This window comes from Odocoileus virginianus, chromosome 14, assembly GCF_023699985.2.
Source record: "Odocoileus virginianus isolate 20LAN1187 ecotype Illinois chromosome 14, Ovbor_1.2, whole genome shotgun sequence".
Classification (NCBI taxonomy): Eukaryota; Metazoa; Chordata; class Mammalia; order Artiodactyla; family Cervidae; genus Odocoileus; species Odocoileus virginianus.
Window position 1 is genome coordinate 53,113,887 of NC_069687.1, and position 20,813 is coordinate 53,134,699.

Genomic DNA, 20,813 nt, shown 5'->3' on the forward strand with positions numbered 1-20,813 from the left:
TTGGACATCTCCAGTGTCAAGGACATTCCATTAAAATTTGGAGAAGCCCTATTAATTATTTATTTCTCAAGTCTAACTTTTATTTCTTCTCATCCTTCGACCTTTGTTTTTTACTCTGGAGTCTCAAAGAATAAATCTATAAATATCTGAGGATAACTACTATGTCTTTCCCTCAAACTCCAAATCTTCTAAACCTTCTTGTTGTTTTTAAGGTCTTTATTCTTGAATACAGTAAAATTGGAACAAGGATTTGTTTACATAATTACCATGTAAAGATGGGATATAATACAATATTTTGATACAAATAGAAACAGGGAAAAGTAATGAATGTGAAACATGGATACCTGCTAAGGAGAAAGGGAAAAATGATAGAAGTAAGCAGAGCTGTTGGACTGTAAAGAAAGCTGAGCACCAAAGAATTGATGCTTTTGAACTGTGGTGTTGGAGGAGACTTTTTTTTTTTTTCATTTATTTTTATTAGTTGGAGGATAATTACTTTACAGTATTGTAGTGGTTTTTGCCATACATTGACATGAATCAGCCATGGATTTACATGTGTTCCCCATCCTGAACTTCCCTCCCACCTCCCTCCCCATCCCATCCCTCTGGATCATCCCAGTGCACCAGCCCTGAGCACCTGTCTCATGCATCCAACCTGGACTGCTGATCTGTTTCACACTTGATAATATACACGTTTTGATGCTATTCTCTCAGATAATCCCACCTTCGCCTTCTCCCACAGAGTCCAAAAGTCTGTTCTATATATCTGTGTCTCTTTTTCTGTCTTGCATATAGGGTTATCGTTACCATCTTTCTAAATTCCATATATATGCATTAGTATACTGTATTGGTATTTATCTTTCTGGCTTACTTCACTCTGTATAATGGGCTCCAGTTTGAGAGTCCCTTGGACTGCAAGAAGATCCAACCAGCCCATCCTAAAGGAGATCAGTCCTAGGTGTTCATTGGAAGGACTGATGTTGAAGCTGAAACTCCAATACTTTGGCCATCTGATGCAAAGAGCTGACTCATTTGAAAAGACCCTGATGCTGGGAAAGATTGAGAGCAGGAGGAGAAGGGGATGACAGAGGATGAGGTGGTTGGATGACATCACCGACTCAATGGACATGAGTTTGGGCAAACTCCGGGAGTTGGTGGTGGACAAGGAGGCCTGGTGTGCTGCAGTCCATGGGGTTGCAAGGAGTCGGACATGACTGAACGACTGAACTGAACTGAAAGCAGAGCTGATATTTACTGAGTGCACTACTGTGTGCTAAACCTTTGAGAAGGAAATTTCTGTATCCACATTCTCACCTGAACCATAGGCCAAATAAGATTAAAGTATGTACTTTATTAATAGTAAAACTGAAGAAAACACATAGCAATTTTTCTTCCCCAAAAGAAAATCCAAGGACCCATCTGCAAAGAAGAATCAGTTTATAAAAATAAGTTTTGTATACCCAACCAACTGCATGAATGCTTGCAAACCTGCCTTACCAGCTCAGTAACCAAACAATGAGATATGACTTCACACTCACTAGGATGGCTATAGTTAAGAAGATAGATAATAATAAGTGTTGACAAGGATATGGAAAAATTGAAACTCATATATTACTGATAGGAGTATAAAATGATAAAGTCAGTTTGGAACATAGCAGAATCAGCTTTGCACATAGAAGATTCTAAGCCTGCTTATGAGATGGGGAAAAAATTCTGATGTGTCCCAAATTAACTAAGATTTCTTCTGTCTATGAAAATGGAAAAAACTCCAGGATGGCAGGGCCAAGGAAGAAGACCTTTGGCTAGGGGGAACCTTTCCATTTCTTGACTGACAGCCTCATTCTTCCAGACAAGGAACTCCCATATCAGTACCCCAACAGCAGATCTGTTCTGGGATGTCAAACATGCTGCATGACAGGATCTGCCAGCCACCTTCATCAGGAGGTCAAGGAAGGGGAAAGGCTATGGCTTACAAATGTTAAATGGAGTGGGGGTCATCCAAGAGAGTGGGGAAGAATCCCTTAGCCAGTGAGATCATGGTTTTGTTTTCAGGGAAGGCATCATATTTTCTTGAATCGATTGTACGACTAAAGCCTTCAAACCAAGCATGGCATTGCCCCTACTGCAGACTGACTCTGGGGGACCCCTGTATGAGCCCTACTATAGACTTCGGGAATCCCAGCCCATGGTCATATGGAAGATGTAGATGTCTCACGTATTACATAGAGAGCCACAGGGTCAGTGCAACTGAACTCTCAACTGTGAAGTCACTTGCTGCTCTCACCTCATTCAGATGCACCCGAACCTCAACGAGGAGAACTTCTCCCCTCCTTCCATTGTTTTCCTCCACTCAACCCCTGTATCCTTTTAGACCGCTGACCCCATGCCCCTGCTCTTCTGCCTCTACATGGTGAAGCTAGGTGCTAATAAGCAGTAGTGCTGGTGAGCTCCGTTGGAAATGGGAAAATAAAATGGCTGAGTCTTCACCTTGTGTAAGAAAAGAAAGAAGGTGAAAGTGAAGTCGGTCAGTCGTGTCTGACCCTTTGCAACCCCATGGACTGTAGCTTACCAGGCTTCTCCATCCATGGTATTTTCCAGGCAAGAGTACTAGAGTGGGTTGCCATTTCCTTCTCCAGGGGATCTTCCCGACCCAGGGATCAAATCCAGGTCTTCTGCATTGCAGGCAGACGCTTTACCTTCTGAGTCACCAGGGAAGAAGTCCCTAACTAAGTAAGTAAATGAAATTAAGCTAATCTAGAATTTTAAGTATGAAGCAGGCTTATGATTTTTTTCACCAGGAATATTTTGGCTGCCACAGTAATAGGAGGATGCTACTGGTATCTAGTCAACAGGGCAGGGATAACAGGTACCCTGCAGTGTTTGGGCCAGTCCCACACAGCAAAAAATTATACTGGGTTCAGTCTGAATTTTAGATGTCCTGCTGGGCTTTATTCAGGACATACAGCTCATCCAAAAGATCACAATTCCTCTTCTTATCTGCCGTAATAGCCTGTAATTGGTCTTGGTCTGTTGTCTCTGTTCCCATTAAGGGTATTTCATACTTTCTCTTATTCTATATCAAACAGTCTGAACTGTTAATTCATATGCTAATAGTGATTTTATTCTTGCATTTACCCATTCCTCAACTTTTCCATTTTTACGTTCATCTTGTACAATATAGTCATTGCCTCTGAAATCAAAACTCATTCTTTTTTTAATTGAAGTATAAAAAAAAAATTTACAATGTTGTGCCGATCTCTGCTGTATAGCAAAGTGACTCAGTTATACACATACAGACGATCTTTATTTTTATGTTCTTTTCCGTTATGGTTTATCACAGGAGACTGAATAGAGTTCCCTGTGCTGTACAGTAGGACCTTGTTGTCTATCCATCCTATAAAATATAATAGTTTATATCTGCTAATCCTAAACTCCCAGTCCTCCCCTCCCACACTCCACTCCCCCTTGGCAACTTCAAGTCTGTTCTCTATGTTTGTGAGTCTGTTTCTGTTTGCAAATAGGTTTATTTGTACCATATTTTAGATTACACATGTAAATGGTATTATATGGTATCTGTCTTTCTCTTTCTGACTTCACTTAATATGATAATCTCTAGTTGTATCCATGTTGCTGCAAATGGCATTATTTCATTCTTTTTTATGGCTGAATAATAATATTCCATTGTATACGTATACAAATTCATTCTTTATTAGTAGGCATATCTGTTTCCTAATGCCTTTTAGCGTAGTCACTCCCAAGCTTTAATATATGGAAGTAAGTAGTTTATTATAAAAAAGAAATAGAAGATTAAGCAGAATGATTAGAACATTGTTTCTCAGGTTTCTGTCATTTTCCTACCACCTTTTCAGTTTTCACTATATCCACATACCACCTGAATTATTTTTTTACTTAAGGGTTTTCCTCATATCAACATAGTTTTAAAATATACTTATTTCAGCCTCATCTTTAACAACATATTTGTGAATGTGTGTATTTGATGTTCTAGTTTATTATATACATTAAAATATAACTATGAAAAATTTTATTCAATTTCACCCTAAATCCTTTAACATATGGCTAGTGCTTTGCAAACCAAATCTTGAAAAACACTGCCTTGCAATTATGGAGGTTAACACCAGGAAAAAAAAAAAAAAAAAAACACAGCAAACAGGAATATTTAAAACAGTCCCTGGGAGTTGTGAGTGGAGCTGGAGATAGGAGTGAAACAGATCTTCACTGGTGTTTTGCTTTTGGTTTTTTTTTTTTAATGCTCTTTTACATCATTGGATTTCTTAAACCATGGGAATATGTTAATTTGACAGTTTTTAAAAATTAATAAGTAAACCAATATATACATCATCAAATATGATGGTGGCAGGGACGATGAAGTCCTGTTTCTTTTCATACAGAAGACAGGCAATCATGAATTCTTTGAAACTGAGGATGTATGCTATGATAACCTTTTGAGGATCCACTAGTATATCTCTATCCATAGGCTTTCAAAAGACTTTTTCTAAATATTGAAGTGTAGCTTTAAATGCAAATAATAATAGTATGCATCACAACAATAAAAAGTACTTAACACTTTGTCTTTATCATACTGTGTGTATGCTTATGTGCTTAGTCGCTCAGTTGTGTCAAGCTCTTTGCGACCCATGGACTGTAGCCCTGATCACTGAGGAAGGCTTTCTTATCTCTCCTTGCTATTCTTTGGAACTCTGCATTCAAATGGGAATATCTTTCCTTTTCTCCTTTGCTTTTTGCTTCTCTTCTTTTCACAGCTATTTGTAAGACCGCCTCAGACAGCCATTTTGCTTTTTTGCATTTCTCTTTCTTGGGGATGGTTTTGATCCCTGTCTCCTGCACAATGTCATGAACCTCCATCCATAGTTCTTCAGGCACTCAGTCTATCAGATCTAGTCCCTTAAATCTATTTCTCACTTCCACTGTATAATCATAAGGGATTTGATTTAGGTCATACCTGAATGGTCTAGTTGTTTTCTCCACTTTCTTCAATTTCAGTCTGAATTTGGCAATAAGGAGTTCATGATCCGAGCCACAATCAGCTTCCAGTCTTGCTTTTGCTGACTGTATAAGCTTCTCCATCTTTGGCTGCAAAGAATGTAATCAGTCAGATTTCGGTGTTGACCATCTGGTGATGTCCCTATGTAGAGTCTTCTCTTGTGTTGTTGGAAGAGGGTGTTTGCTATGACCAGTGAGTTCTCTTGGCAAAACTCTTATTAGCCTTTGCCCTGCTTCATTCTGTACTCCAAGGCCAAATTTGCCTGTTACTCCAGGTGTTTCTTGACTTCCTACTTTTGCATTCCAGTCCCCTATAATGAAAAGGACATCTTTTTGGGTGTTAGTTCTAGAAGGTCTTGTAGGTCTTCATAGAATCATTCAACTTCAGCTTCTTCAGCATTACTCGTTGGGGCATAGACTTGGATTACCGTGATATTGAATGGTTTGCCTTGGAAATGAACAGAGATCATTCTGTCGTTTTGAAATTGCATCCGAGTACTGCATTTCAGACTCTTTTGTTGACTATGATGGCTACTCCATTTCTTCTAAGGGATTCCTGCCCACAGTAGTAGATAAAATGGTTGTCTGAGTTAAATTCACCCATTGTAGTTCATCTTACTTCACTGATTCCTAAAATGTTGACATTCACTCTTGCCATCTCCTGTTTGACCACTCCCAATTTGCCTTGATTCATGGACCTAACATTCCAGGTTCCTGTGAAATATTGCTCTTTATAGCATCAGATTTTGCTTCCATCACCAGTCACATCCACAACTGGGTGTTGTTTTTGCTTTGGCTCCATCTCTTCATTCATTCTGGAGTTATTTCTCCACTGATCTCCAGTAGCATATGCAGCACCTACTGACCTGGGGAGTTCATCTTTCAGTGTCCTATAGTTTTACCTTTTTATACTGTTCATGGGGTTCTCAAGGCAAGAATACTGAAGTGGTTTGCCATTCCCTTCTCCAGTGGACCACATTCTGTCAGAACTCTCCACCATGACCTGTCAGTCTTGGGCAGCCTTACACGACATGGCTCATAGATTCATTGAGTGAGACAAGGCTGTGGTCCTGTGATCAGATTGGTTCGTTTCCTGTGATTATAGTTTCAGTGTGTCTGCCCTCTGATGCCCTCTCAGCACCCACTATCTTACTGGGGTTTCTCTGACCTTGGACGTGGGGTATCTCCTCTCAGCAACTCCAGCTCTGGGCAGCCACCGCTTGCCAGTCCAGTGCCACACAGCCACAGCTTGTTGCTCTGGAACCTTCATTCCTTTGTACAAATCCAGTTTTCCATCTTGGATCATTTTCCTTCAGCCTGGAGTAACACTTCTTCTACAGGTTTGGGGAATTCCCTGGCGGTTCAGGGATTAGGATTCAGTGCTTTCACTGCCAGGCCCCAGGTTTGATCAGCAGGTCGTTTTCAATCACTGTAGTGTCTACCACTGATCCTCACACATTGTGGAAGCTCAGTGTTGTTAAAAGGAAACAGGATGTCTGCCATGAAGTCAGAGGAAGTCCCGCCACTGCAACTAGGTCTCAGGCGCTCTAGCTCCAACACTCCAAAATTAGAGATACCAAGGGAACATTTCATGCAAAGATGGGCTCAATAAAGGACAGAAATGGGATGGACATAACAGAAGCAGAAGATATTAAGAAGAGGTGTCAAGAATACACAGAAGAACTGTACAAAAAAGATCTTCACAACCCAGATAATCACGATGGTGTGATCAGTCACCTAGAGCCAGACATCCTGGAATGTGAAGTCAAGTGGGCCTTAAGAAGCATCACTATGATCAAAGCTAGTGGAAAGGATGGAATTCCAGTTGAACTATTTCAAATCCTAAAAGATGATGCTGTGAAAGTGGTGCACTCAATATGCCAGCAAATTTGAAACACTCAGCAGTGGCCACAGGACTGGAAAAGGTCAGTTTTCATCCCAATCCCAAAGAATGCTCAAACTACTGCACAATTGCACTCATCTCACATGCTAGAAATGCTCAAAATTCTCCAAGCCAGGCTTCAACAGAACATGAACCATGAACTTCCAGCCATTCAAGCTCGTTTTAGAAAAGGCTACATATTTAGTTGGAGAATGGGGCTTCTTAATCTAAATTTTAACTCTGAACAATTTGCTATGAAAGGGTATGAAATCAGGTTAAATTTTATATTCAGAGGATACACAGATAAGTATTCATCAGTACTGAATGAGATATTCCTGGCTGGCTTCTCTTTCCCAACACTCAGAGTTCCTCTGACCCCGAATCTCATAGGACATTCAGTTACTAGGAGACTGAGCAACCTCCCTAGGGTGAGGACCTGCAAGGTCTGAAAAGTTGATTCTGAGCCTTGTTGGTATTTCTTGAGTCCAAGTAGTCAGATTCTGTTAAATGCAGGCTGTAGTAGCAAACTCAAGTTTTCTCTAACTGGCATTGTTCCCCTTATAGACAAATATTTCTGGGTGCTCACATGGGTACAAAATGACTTTCACTAGGAGAGCTAGGGTCCCTTGCAAGTCAGACTTTTTTTCCCTCTTGCAGAAGTGTAAATCAAGCATTGCCATTGAAACTCTGAAGACAATTTTAAGATAGTTTATAGACTTTCATTGATACAGAGTAAAGTGAAGTCAAATATCAAGCTTTCATAATAATGAGATGTAATTTTAAGTAGGGAAACAAGGACCTTAGTAATCTAAATGAGATAGCTGGACAGATATATCCTATCCTGTTAATACCTATCCTTTTAAAACATAATACCACTGGGTGGTTCTAAATAACTGTGCCCTGTAGTTATAATTTGTCATTGTTGTCCAGTCACTAAGTCATGTCTGACTCTGTGAAACCCCATGGAATGAGCACTCCAGGCTTCCCTGTCCTTCACTATCTCCCTGAGTGTGCTCAAGCTCATGTCCATTGTCAGTGAGGCCATCCAACCATCTCATCCTCTGTCATCCCCTTCTCCTCTTGCCCCCAATCTTTCTCAGCATCAGGGTCTTTTCCAGTGAGCTGGCTCTTCGCATCAGGTGGCCAAAGTATTAGAGCTTCAGCTTCAGCATCAATCTTTCCAGTGAATATTCAGGATTGATTTCCTTTATGATCACTGGTTTGACCTCCTTGCAGTCCAAGGGACTCTCAAGGGTTTTCTCCAACACCACAGTTCAAAAGCATTAGTTCTTCTGCACTCAGCCTTCTTTATGGTCCACCTCTCATATCTGTACTTGACTACTGGAAAACCATAGCTTCAACTATATGGATATTTGTCAGCAAAATGATATCTCTGCTTTTTAATATGCTGTTTAGGTTTATCATAGCTTCTTTGCATTTATAATAATAATCTTATTATAGTCCCTCCTTAACAGGACCCAAAGGCCTAAATTAACCTGCCAGACCCCTCAGACCATGGAACTTTTCAAGCAAGAATGCCATTTCCTTCTCCAGGGGATCTTCCAGACGCAGGGATCAAACCCACATCTCTTGCATTGGCAGGCAGACTCTTTACCACTGGGCCATTACCTCATAACTTAGAGTTACCTATTTACTAAATATGATTTAATGCATGTGCTATGCCTATTTCACAATTTGCTTTTGTAAATCCAAAATGTTATTGAAAAATTATTTTAAATTTTTATTTAAAAATGAGATTTTCACATTAAAAACTTCTAATATTATGATGCAGCATTGTTCTCAGCACTGTTAGTTTTATGCACTGTTTGAAGAAAATGTTTTCTAAATATTTTTTAATAGACTTTATTTTTTAGAGCAGTTTCATATTCACAACAAAATTAAGTAGAAGATAGAAGGATTTTTTTATATACCTCCTACCCCTCACAAACATCCCCCATTACCCATACTCTATACTATAGTGGAACATGTGTTAAATTCTGTCAGCCTGTATTGATACATGATTATCATCTAAAGTCCATAGTTTACATTAGGGTTCACTCTTGATGTTGTACATTCCATGAATTTGGACAAATGTATAGTGACACATATCCATCATTAGAGTATCAAAGAGAATATTTTCACTGCCCTAAAAATCCTGTGCTCCTCATTCATTCATCCCTATTCATCCTTCACTTGCAACCCCAGATCTTTTCACTGTCTCCGTAGTTTTGCCTTTTCCAAAATGTCATATAGTTGGAATCATACAGTATGTAGCCTTTTCAGATTGGCTTCTTTAACTTACTAATATACATTTAATATGCTCCCATGTCCTCTTGTGGTTTGATAGCTTATTTCTTTTGGGGGGCTTCCCTGGCGGCTCAGATGGTAAAGAACCTGCCTACAATGCAAGAGACCCAGGTTTGTTCCCTGGGTTGGGAAGATCTCCTGTAGAAGGGAACGGCTACCAACTCCAGTATTGTTACCTAGAAAATTCCACAGACAGAGGAGTCTGGTGGGCTATAGCCCATGGACCACTTTAGGACTCAATAATATTCCATTGTCTAATGGTACCCATTTATCTACTCACCTACTGAAGGACGTGATTGTTGCTTCCAACTTGGAGATTCTGAATAAAGCTGCTAAAAACATGTATTTGCAGGTCTTTATGTGGACCTAAGTTTTCAGCTTCTTTGGCTAAATACCAAGGAGCATGACTGCTAAATTTTATGTAGCAAGAGCATTTTTAGTTTTTGAGAGGCCACCAAACCATCTTCCAGAGTGGCTGTACCGTTTTGCACAGCTGCCAGCAGTGACTAGAGTGCCTGCTGCCCACATCCTTGCCAGCAACTGTGTCATCTGTGCTCTGGGCTTTGGCCATTCTAATAGGTGTGTAGTGGCGTCTCACTAATATTTTAATTTGCATTTCCCTCATGACATATGATGTATAGCATATTTTCATATGCTTATCTGCTGTCTGCATATCTTCTTTGGTGAGATGACTGTTAAGGTCTTTGACCCATTTTTTTAAATTGAGTTTTTTGTTTTCTTACTATTTAGTTTTAAGACTTTTTTGGGTATTTTTGGATAACAGTCCTTTATCAGATATGCCTTCTGCAAATGTTTTCTCCCAGCCTGTGAATCAACTATTCATTCACTTGACAGTGTCTTTTGTAGAGCAGAAAAGAATGTTTCACAGTTTTGACTCTTAAAAGAATGCTTAAAACTATTACTAATGAATATTTCCTTAATAATTATAAATTACAATATAACTTAATTATAACTAGCTTTTAAATATAAAATTGCCCATATTTTTAAGCATAAGTGAAGTGAAAGTTGTTCCGTTGTATCCAACTTTTTGTGACCCCACTGACTGTAGCCCACCAGGTTCCTCTGTCCATAGAATTCTCCAGGCAAGAATACTGGAGTGGGTTGCCATTTCCTTCTCCAATTTAAGCATAAAGCAGACATCAAAGTTATACCACCCTGTTGGTACTGCTTGTAGTTCAAAATTGTGCTTTGTTTGTGGTTGTCCTTATTTTATTATTTATGGTACAATACAGTGAAACTCATGGTAATACACCCTGTAATAAAGTGAATTATGTTTTTATGTATTTGGTAATTGACTCTTGCACTCAGTCAAGCCAAGAAGACTAGAACTTTTAACACTTACTTACTATTTCAATGGTAGTGTCACTCAAAAATGCTGCTGTTTTCCACTGGTACTGCCACCACATTTAAATGTACCATTTGAATTGACTTTAGAATCTTTCTAGGATATTCAGGGTTTTGTCCTTTTCCATCATATTGAATGATATGAAATATTGATTCATTACAATATATTGTAATATAATGTAATATAATGCATTATAATATATTGTAGTAAGAAGCCTCTACTCCCTAATAGGTACAGTTTACAAAGGAGGAGAGAAAGGTAGTTTTTGCCACCTTTTACTCTGAGCCCTTCATCTTGGTCTGCCTTCAGATTTTTCTTAGTGCTTCTTCTAAATAATTCTGAGAAAGTTAGTATTGAATAGTTATCTGTTGCAAAATCCTGCAGTTCCAAGTTCAAATACCACTATAATGAAACAATGTAGTTCTGTAGAAAGAACAACATCCTTGGGTAAGGTTTGTACAGTTTATAGCAGATAAACTATAAGAGATACGGTTTAACTTATTTAAATAAATTCAGGTACTTTCAGAATAGAAAAGGATTTAAGGTCATTTCATCTAGTGGTTGACTGTGCATTAAAATTATCCAAGGAGCCTATAGAAAGTACAGACTGCTAGGTCACATCCACAGCAATTCTGCTTCAGTAATATCTGGGGCAAGGTCCTAGAAATTGTCTTTTTAACAAATCCCCTCAGCAACTCTGATGCATAGCCAGGCTCCAGATGGGTATTTTGGAATCACTGATCTAGTACATTGCCCAACAGACAGGAATTAGATTTAATTAATTTCTGTATTTCTAGCTAGACCAGCAAAGTGCCAGGCACATAGCTATTGCAGAATAAGTGTTTGCCAGAGATGGGGCAGAAAGCAGTACAAAGAGAAGTTCTTTGAAAGGTGCTTATGAAAGGTGCCACAGTTAGGAAGCACTAGAACCCAGTTCTTATTTGGCCCAGCAGATGGAGGGACAAGGGCTTTTGGATCTACTCTTCTCCAAAGGTCTTTCAGATCAAGTGTAATAAATAGAATCTTCCAACATTTCATAAGACTATGTTATGGACACATGTATTTATGTTCAACAGAACATTGTAGGTACATCTCCCATCTCATTTTGTACATTTAATAAAGTAATTCCTCTGATCATAATTTTCTTAGGTATTATAAATAATTTTTGAAACCTTTCCTTCTTTGGTTTCCATTTGGGTTTGTTATATAGGTTAGAAGTGTATCATGTAATAAGTTCTTGAAGCTAGAAAATAAAAAAAAAAATCAGTTACCATTATTACTTTTATCTCTCTCATCTATGCTCTAAGACAAGTTTGATATATGACCAGCTCTCAAAACTGCACTTCTGGATGACTCTTACAAGAATGTCTCTTTGACCTGGTTTACTGAATGCAATTACACTTCCAAGTAAGTTTTCATTTTAAGAGAGGCCAGTGCAGTGACATCCTCTGGTTATTGCATCAGCATTTTAGAACAAGGGTACAAGCTCTCCAGGGAGGAGAGGGAGGGAGAGGAGGAAAAGAAAGGTGGAGGGAGAGGAGGAAAAGAAAGGAGGGGAATAAGAATTTAGGGGTTGCAAACTCTTCTCCTTGGTTTATATTATCTCCCACAAGAAATAATTTACCCACCACCCTGGTCTTACTTTTAAAGGCATTTAGGAAGTTGTGAGTCCAACAGTTAGTTGTTAACACAGTCCTGCTTATTTCATAGGATTTTTAATTTCTCAGAAAATACCTTGATTTATAGTTATCACTGCTTAAGGATAAGCCCTACAAGAAGACAATTGTTATGTAAGTGAATGTGTTATAAGTCATTGGATAACTTCTTCCATTCTCTTCATCACTATGAATGACACTGATGAGTCATTTTAACCAAGTAGTAATGCCATGACCACCTTTACCAAGGGGCTGTTCACAGGCAGTGGGCAAAGTGGACTTTGATAAAACAAGCGTGCACTGCTGCAGAAAACACTGAGAATATCCGATCTGAAATGACTTAACTATTATACACGTGAAAGTTAAAACATTCACTGGCCATAACAACCTCCAACATACACAATGAGTACATAGACTATGAAAATACTTGTTCTCTATCTTGTATGCTTGAATTACTGGCCCTTGGGTGTAGACTGGGGAAGGGAGTTAAAGAGAGTTGCAGGTTTATTCAGTTCAGTTCAGTTGCTCAGTCATGTCCGACTCTTTGTGACCCCATGAATTGCAGCACGCAAGGCCTCCCTGTCCATCACCAACTCCCGGAGTTTACCTAAACTCATCTCCATCGAGTCAATGATGCCATCCAGTCATCTCATCCTCTGTCATCCCCTTCTCCTCCTGTCCCCAATCCCTCCCAGCATCAGGGTCTTTTCCAATGAGTCAGCCCTTCGCATGAGGTGGCCAAAATATTGGAGTTTCAGCTTCAGCATCAGTCCTTCCAATGAACACCCAGGACTGATCTCCTTTAGGATTGACTGCTTGGACTTCCTTGCAGTCCAAGGGACTCTCAAGAGTCTTCTCCAACACCACAGTTCAAAAGCATCAATTCTTCGGCACTCAGCTTTCTTCACAGTCCAACTCTCACATCCATATATGACCACTGGAAAAACCATAGCCTTGACTATAGGGACCCTTCTTTATTTGAATTGGCCTGTTTTTTACATTGTTTCTTTTGTTGTTAAATGTAAACTTCCAGAATGTTTTCCCTGTCAATTGCTTAGATAAGAATAAATCCAAGAGAGTAGTTAGGAAAAATAGAGAAAATTTGATGTAACTGGTTAGAGAAGAAGCTCAAAGCCTTTGAAAGGATGGAAGCTGAGAAGATAGTACAGGAATAATTGTGGGATGAAAGTAAGAGGGCACCATTGATGGAAAGACTTGTTTACTTCTCAGCTAGTAACTAGCTCTACACTGGCCTCCCTGGGAAGAACTTCTCCATCAAATAGTTCAATTCAGATTATGCCTTGCTTTCCTTGGCTCATGTTCTAGAGACTCTTTTTTAAACTATCTTCATATTTGTTTCTTGATTGGTATTTGTTTACTTCAAATGAATATTTTCCTTTTCTCTTTAACTCATGAACAAGTTTCTGAAGGGTTGAGAATTTATTTCTACATTTTTTTGACTTCTTCATATCAGCAGTGTTAGGCTCTACGCAGTCAGTCCATCACATATGGAATGAAATAAGACTATAAAGTAAAAGCTTCTGGTGATTTTTCCTTTTCATTATCACTCCTGAGCCATGATTGCACTCTAGTTATTCTGTTGCTGCACCCATAATACATTTCCCCCCCTTTATGGTGTATCTGTTTATTACCATCTTTTAGACTTCAGTCTTCTTTAGGGCAAGGACTGTATCTCAGTCATCACTGTTTCTTTCATTTCTGGTGTTTTATCTGACATAGGAGCTGCTCAGTAGGTGTATGTTCTATGTGTAGGCATATCAAAGTTGCATCAAATTCAGAGAAATTTTGTTTGCTTGGGTTAAAAACAAAGTTGACTCCACTTTTATCTTCACTGTCTTCAAAGAAATCTGAATTTATTATCAGACTACTGCAACAACAATTTTTTGGGTTCTTGCCATTTTACTCACATTAATGTTTAAAAATAATATTTTCGTTTGCTTTGCTCTAGAACTGAACAATGCCACAAAAACATTCTTTACTAAAGAATATTTGAAAAGAAAACAAAGCTTTCAGAAATCCAGCTCTGCAAAGTGGCCCCTACCAAACTGCAGAAAAGCATTCCACCTTTTTGGAGGTAAGGAAACTAATGTAAAAAATGAGAGAGAGAAGGAAAGAGAAAAAGTCTGGTAACATAGTCTAGCATTGTTTTTTAAAGCCATTTTCTTTCTGCCTTAGATATGTTAGTAGAAAAATATTTCTGCACTGGTCAGTTTTCAGCAAGGATTTGCTAGTGTCTTTTTGCTGAAAGCTACAGATGTATGTATGAAAAACTTGGAGACTATACCTTAAGAGCAAAATCTGACAGAAACTCATGATCAAATTTACCTTGCCTTGCCATCAATAATGTTTAATATGTAGACAATGAACTTCATTTCAAAAATAACAGATTTAACAGAAGCACTAGTATTCTTTATAAACATTTTTAATAACTCATCATAATCTAAGTTTGTTTTATAGGTTATAATCTCATTTTTATTTTTATTATTTTTTACTTGTATTGCTGATTTACAATGTCATGTTAGTTTCTGGTGTACAGCAACAGCAATTCAATATATACCCACACACATACACACATATATGTATGTATATGTCATTTTTCAGATTCTTTTCCCTTACAGCTTATTATAAGATATTGAATATAGTTCCCTGTACTATACAGTAGGTCCTTGTTGGTTATCTATTTTATATGTAGTCGTGTGTATATGTTAATCCCAAACTCTTAATTTATCCCTTCCCCCACCTTTCCCCTTTGGGGAACCATAAGCTTGGTTTCTATGTGGGTCTATTTCTGTTTTATAAATAAGTTCATTTGTTACTTTTTTTGAGATTCCACAAATAAGTGGAATATGATATATTTGACATATGATATTTGTCTTTGGCTTACTTCACTTATTATGATAATCTCTAGGTCCATCCATGTTGCCACAGATGGCATTATGTCATTCTTTTTTATGGTTGAGTGATATTACACACTGAAACACACACAGCACATATAATATACATACATGCATGCACATGTAATATACATACATGCCTACACACATCACATCTTTATTCATTAATCTGTCAATGAACATTTAGGTTGTTTCCATGTCTTGGCTATTGTAAATAGTACTGCTATGAACATAGGGGGGTGTGTGTGTATCTTTTTTAATTAGAATTTGCTCTGAATATATGCCCAAGAATGGGATTACAGGATCATATGGTAACTCTATGTTTACTTTTTTAAGGAACCTCCATATTGTTCTGTATAGTGGCTATACCAATTTACATTCCCAACAACATTGTAGGATGGTTCCTTTTTTTTCTGAACCCTCTCCAGCATTTATTATTTGTAGACTTTTTGATGTGAGATGATGCTTCACTATAGTTTTGATTGGCATTTCTCTAGCAATTAGCCATGTTGAACATTTTTTATGTGCCTATTGGCCATCTTTATGTTTTGTGTAGAAATACCTATTTAGATCTTTTCTGCATATTTTGTGGTCTTTTCCCCTAATACTGGGCTGTTTTTATATTTTGGAAGTTAATCCCTTGTCAGATTTGTCATTTTTATATTTTAAATATTTTCTCCCATTCTATAGATTGCCTTTTTGTTTTGTTTATGGTCTTTTTGCTGTGCAAAACTTTTGTGCTTAATTTCGACCCATTTTTAAATTTTTGCTTTTATTTCCATTGCTCTAGGTAACAGGTCCCCCCCCCAAAAAAAAAAAAACTACTGCTGTGATTTATGTCAAAGAGTATTCTGCCTATGTTTTCCTCTAGGACTTCTATAGTATTTGGTCTTATGCTTAGGTCTTTAATGCATGTTGAGTTTATTTTTGTATATGATGTTAGAGGATGTTCTAATTTCATTCTTTTACATGTAGCTATCCAATTTTCCCAGCATTTTCTCTTAATCAAGAGACTGTCTTTTCTCCATTGTATATTCTTGCTCCCATTGTTATAGACTAACTGACCATAGGTGGATGGATTTATTTCTGGACTTTCTATCCCCTTTTATTGATCTATATTTCTATTTTTGTGCAAGTACCTTACTGTTTTACTACTGTAGCTTTGTAGTATGTGCTAAATTCAGGAAGTCTGATTCTCTAGTTCCATTTTTCTTTCTCAGGATTGCTTTGGATCTTAATGTATTATTGGAGTCAGTTTGCTGGCATTTTGCTAAGGATTTTTGCATCTATGTTCTTCAGTGATATTGACCTGTAATTTTCTTTTTTTGTGGTATTTTTGTCTGGTTTTGGTATCAGGGGGACGGTAGCCTCATAGAATGAGTTTGAAAGTGTTTCACTTTCATACTATTTTATTTTAATATTTTACAGTTGTCCCCCAAGTTTAGGACAAGTAGAAAGTGTCAGTACTTTAATGTAGAGTGTCTCATCCATGTATAACAGACAAGGAATATCAGTTTCTGGGTTCACATCTAACTAAATGCATGACCTCAGGGACGTCATAGAAACACCTACTTTTGTTTCTGTTTCTGACTTGTAAGATGGTAATAATTATATAACCTAATTAATGTAGTTGTAAGGATCAAATGAGCTGATGTGAAAGTACATTCTAAATGGTAACTGTACTATATAGATAAAAGGAATTATCAAATTAGGGCAAGGCAATCTCTCATACCTTTTTCACCTTTGAGAATTTGTTATATGTAATGATCATACAATGTTTTTGTCTTTTATAAAACCATGGTCTATCAGAGCATGGACAACTGTACAGTTTTAGTACAGATGAGGGGTCTGTTTGGAGAAGCTCAGATGTGGGGAGCTCTGATCTTCAGGGAATAAGAGGGCCTCCCATATAAGAAGACTAATAATATCAATACAGCAATGATGTCAAACAAAAGGAGGTAAAAACAGAGCCTATATGATTGAGGCAGAAGATAAATTGAATTACAAAATCCTCAAGGTTTGAAGAAAGTAGTTTATGGACAAACATAACTGTATATAGTAGTTTTAATGAAGAAACTTACTTTAAAGACATTTTATCAGCACTATAAAACATACTATTTACTATAGAATATTATTAATAAATAGTACTCCTATTTATAAGAACTATAAAATAGTCTTCTCATTATAACACTATTTTGCAAAGTCATAAATAACTGAAGAAGCCCACCGTCTGTTGTTGTTCAGTCACTAAGTAGTGTCCAACTTTTTGCAACTACATAGACTGCAATGCGGTAGGCTTCCCTGTTCTTCACTGTCCCCCGGCATTTGCTCAATCTCATGTCCATTGAGTCAGTCATGCCGTCCAACCATCTCATCCTCTGTTTCTCCCTTCTCCTCTTGCCCTCAATCTTTCTCAACATCAGAGTCTTTTCCATTGAGTTGGCGCTTTGTATCAGGTCGCCAAAGTATTAGAGCTTCAGCATCAGTCCTTCCAATGAATGTTCCGGGTTGATTTCCTTTAGGATTGACAGGTTTGATCTCCTCGCTGTCCAAGGGACTCTCAAGAGTCTTCTCTAGCACCATAGTTCCAAAGCATCAATTCTTCAGTGCTCAGCTTTCTTTTTGGTCCAACTCTCATATCCGTACATGACTACTGAAAAAAACATAGCTTTGACTGTATGGACCCTTATTGGCAAAGTGATGTCTCTGCTTTTTTAATACACTAGCTCTAGGTTTGTCAGAGCTTTTCTTCCAAGGAGCAAGCAGCTTTTCATTTCATGGCTGCAGTCACTGGCTACAGTAATTTTGGAGCCCAGGAAAATAAAGTCTGTCACTATTTCCATTGTTTTCCCCATCTGTTTGCCATGAAGTGATGGGTCCAGATGCTGTGATCTTCTTTTTTTGAATAATGAGTTTTAAGCCAGCTTTTTCACTCTCTTCTTTCAACCTCATCAAGAGACTCTTTAGTTACTCTTCACTTTCTGCCATTAAAGTGGTATCATATGCATATGTGAGGCTATTGATATTTCTCCTGGCAGTCTAGAGTCCAGCTTGTGATTCATCCAACCTGGTATTTCACATGGTGTAGTCTTCATAAAGTTAAATAAGCAGGGTGACAATATACAGCCTTGATATACTCCTTTCCTAATTTTCCATGTCTGATTCTAACTGTTGCTTCTTGACCTGCATGCAGGTTTCTCAGGAGACAGATGAGGTGGTCTGGTATATCCATCTCTTGAAGAATGTTTAATATATAGCTTAGTTGGTAAAGAATCCGCCTGCAATGCAGGAGACCCCAGTTTGATTCCTGGGTCAGGAAGATGCCCTGGAGAAGGGATAGGCTACCCACTCCAGTATTCTTGGGCTTCCCTTGTGGCTCAGCTGGTAAAGAATCCACCTGCAATGCAGGAGACCTGTGTTCGATCCCTAGATTGAGAAGATCCCCTGGAGAAGGGAAAGCCTACCCACTCCAGTATTCTGGCCTCGAGAATTCCATGGACTGTATAGTCCATAAGGTCACAAAAAGACAGACATTACTGAGCAGCTTTCATTCCCTAAATTGTATTATGTTTAGCCCAAAATATGATATAAAATTAAATATGAGAAAGTCAGTGTTATTCACAGGATTTCATGTGAAAGAAGAGAAAATTTAATGTACAGATTGTGTGCTTTAAAAGATTCCTTTGAATCCTACCTTCTACCCTATATGCAGATTTTTTTAAAAAATGAATCATCATTCTGATAACCCCTTAATTTCCTTTGTCTTTTTATATTCTGGGGTGCTAAAGCTATAAATTAAATATTTGCTTCTTTGTGATTTCATGTTATTTCTCCTCATAGAAGTTCCACAGAACTCAAGTTTTTAGAACTTTTTATGGAGGAGGTTCAAAGTAACTTTATTACTCAACCTAACTTGGAGAATTTTAAGCATAACTTTACTAGCGTGTGAGGTGTGTGCAATTGTGCGGTAGTTTGGCATTGCCTTTCTTTTGGGATTGGAATAAAAACTGACCTTTTCCAGTCCTGTGGCCACTGCTGAGTTTTCCAAATTTTCTGGCATATTGAGTGCAGCACTTTCACAGCATCATCTTTCAGGATTTGAAATAGCTCAACTGGAATTCCATCCCCTCCACTAACTTTGTTCGTAGTGATGTTTTCTAAGACCCACTTGACTTCACATTCCAGGATGCTTGGCTCTAGGTGAGTGATCACACCATTGTGATTATCTGGGTCATGAAGATCTTTTTTGTACAGTTCTTCTGTGTATTCTTGCCACCTCTTCTTAATATCTTCTGCTTCTGTTAAGTCTCTATCATTTCTGTCCTTTATTGAGCCCATCTTTGCATAAAATGTTCCCTTGGTATCTCTAATTTTCTTGAAGAGATCTCTAGTCTTTCCCATTCTATTTCTGCTTTATTGACTATGCCAAAGCCTTTGACTGTGTGGATCACAATAAACTGTGGAAAATTCTGAAAGAGATGGGAATACCAGAACACCTGACCTGCCTCTTGAGAAACCTATATGCAAGTCAGGAAGCAACAGTTAGAACTGGACATGGAACAACACACTGGTTCCAAATAGGAAAAGGAGTACATCAAGGCTGTGTATTGTCACCCTACTTATTTAACTTATATGCAGAGTACATCATGAGAAATGCTGGGCTGGATGAAGCACAAGCTGGAATCAAGATTCCTGGGAGAAATATCAATAACTTCAGATATGCAGATAACACCACCCTTATGGCAGAAATTGAAGAAGAACTAAAGGGCTTCTTGATGAAAGTGAAAGAGGAGAGTGAAAAAGTTGGCTTAAAGCTCAACATTCATAAAACTAAGATCATGGCATCTGGTCCCATCACTTCATGGGAAATAGATGGGGAAACAGTAGAAACAGTGACTGACTTTATTTTTCTGGGCTCCAGAATCACTGCAGATGGTAACTGCAGCCATGAAATTAAAAGACGCTTACTCCTTGGAAGGAAAGTTATGACCAACCTAGATAGCATACTAAAAAGCAAAGACATTACTTTACCAACAAAGAGTCCATCTAGTCAAGGCTATGGTTTTTCCAGTGGCCATGTATGGATGTGAGAGTTGGACTGTAAAGAAAGCTGAGCGCAGAAGAATTGATGCTTTTGAATTGTGGTGTTGGAGAAGACTCTTGAGAGTCCCTTGGACTGCAAGGAGATCCAACCAGTCCATCCTAAAGGAGATCAGTCCTAGGTGTTCATTGGAAGGACTGGTGTTGAAGCTGAAACTCTTAATACTTTGACCATCTGATGCGAAGAACTAACTGACTCATTTGAAAAGACCCTGATGCTGGGAAAGATTGAGGGCAGGAGGAGAAGAGGATGACAGAGGATGAGGTGGTTGGATGGCATCACCAACTCAATGGACATGGGTTTGAGTGGACTCTGGGAGTTGGTGATGGACAGAGGCCTGGCGTGCTGTGGTTCATGGGGTCACAAAGAGTCAGACACAACAGAGCAACTGAACTGAACTAATTTAAGAAATATATTACTATCGAAAGCTCAGCTGTGCTAAGCAAAAGCTGAGCTGTTAGGCTTAGCCAAAACTGAAAGTTAAGCCTGTAATCAGTGCAGTCTTGTAAATAAGAGTCTGTAATCAAAGGAACGCCAATGCTCCTGTCTACTATTCTATTTTCCC

At 38.3% G+C, this 20,813-nt stretch overlaps 1 protein-coding gene across 7 annotated transcripts in view; it reads left to right on the forward strand.

The window, feature by feature from the left end:
* Positions 1-20,813, forward strand: part of RNF180 (ring finger protein 180) — a 278,353-nt gene that overhangs the window by 195,217 nt on the left and 62,323 nt on the right. For 6 of the 7 annotated variants that reach the window (XR_011491252.1, XM_070476741.1, XM_070476738.1 and 3 more), the window contains one exon: positions 14,202-14,327. The exons of the other annotated variant lie outside the window; for it this stretch is intronic. Coding sequence is in view for 5 of the 6 variants with exons in the window: in XM_070476741.1 (XP_070332842.1) it covers positions 14,202-14,327 (126 nt within the window). In the remaining variant the exon portion in view is untranslated. The remainder of the gene's footprint in view (positions 1-14,201; positions 14,328-20,813) is intronic. 7 annotated transcript variants of the gene reach the window in all.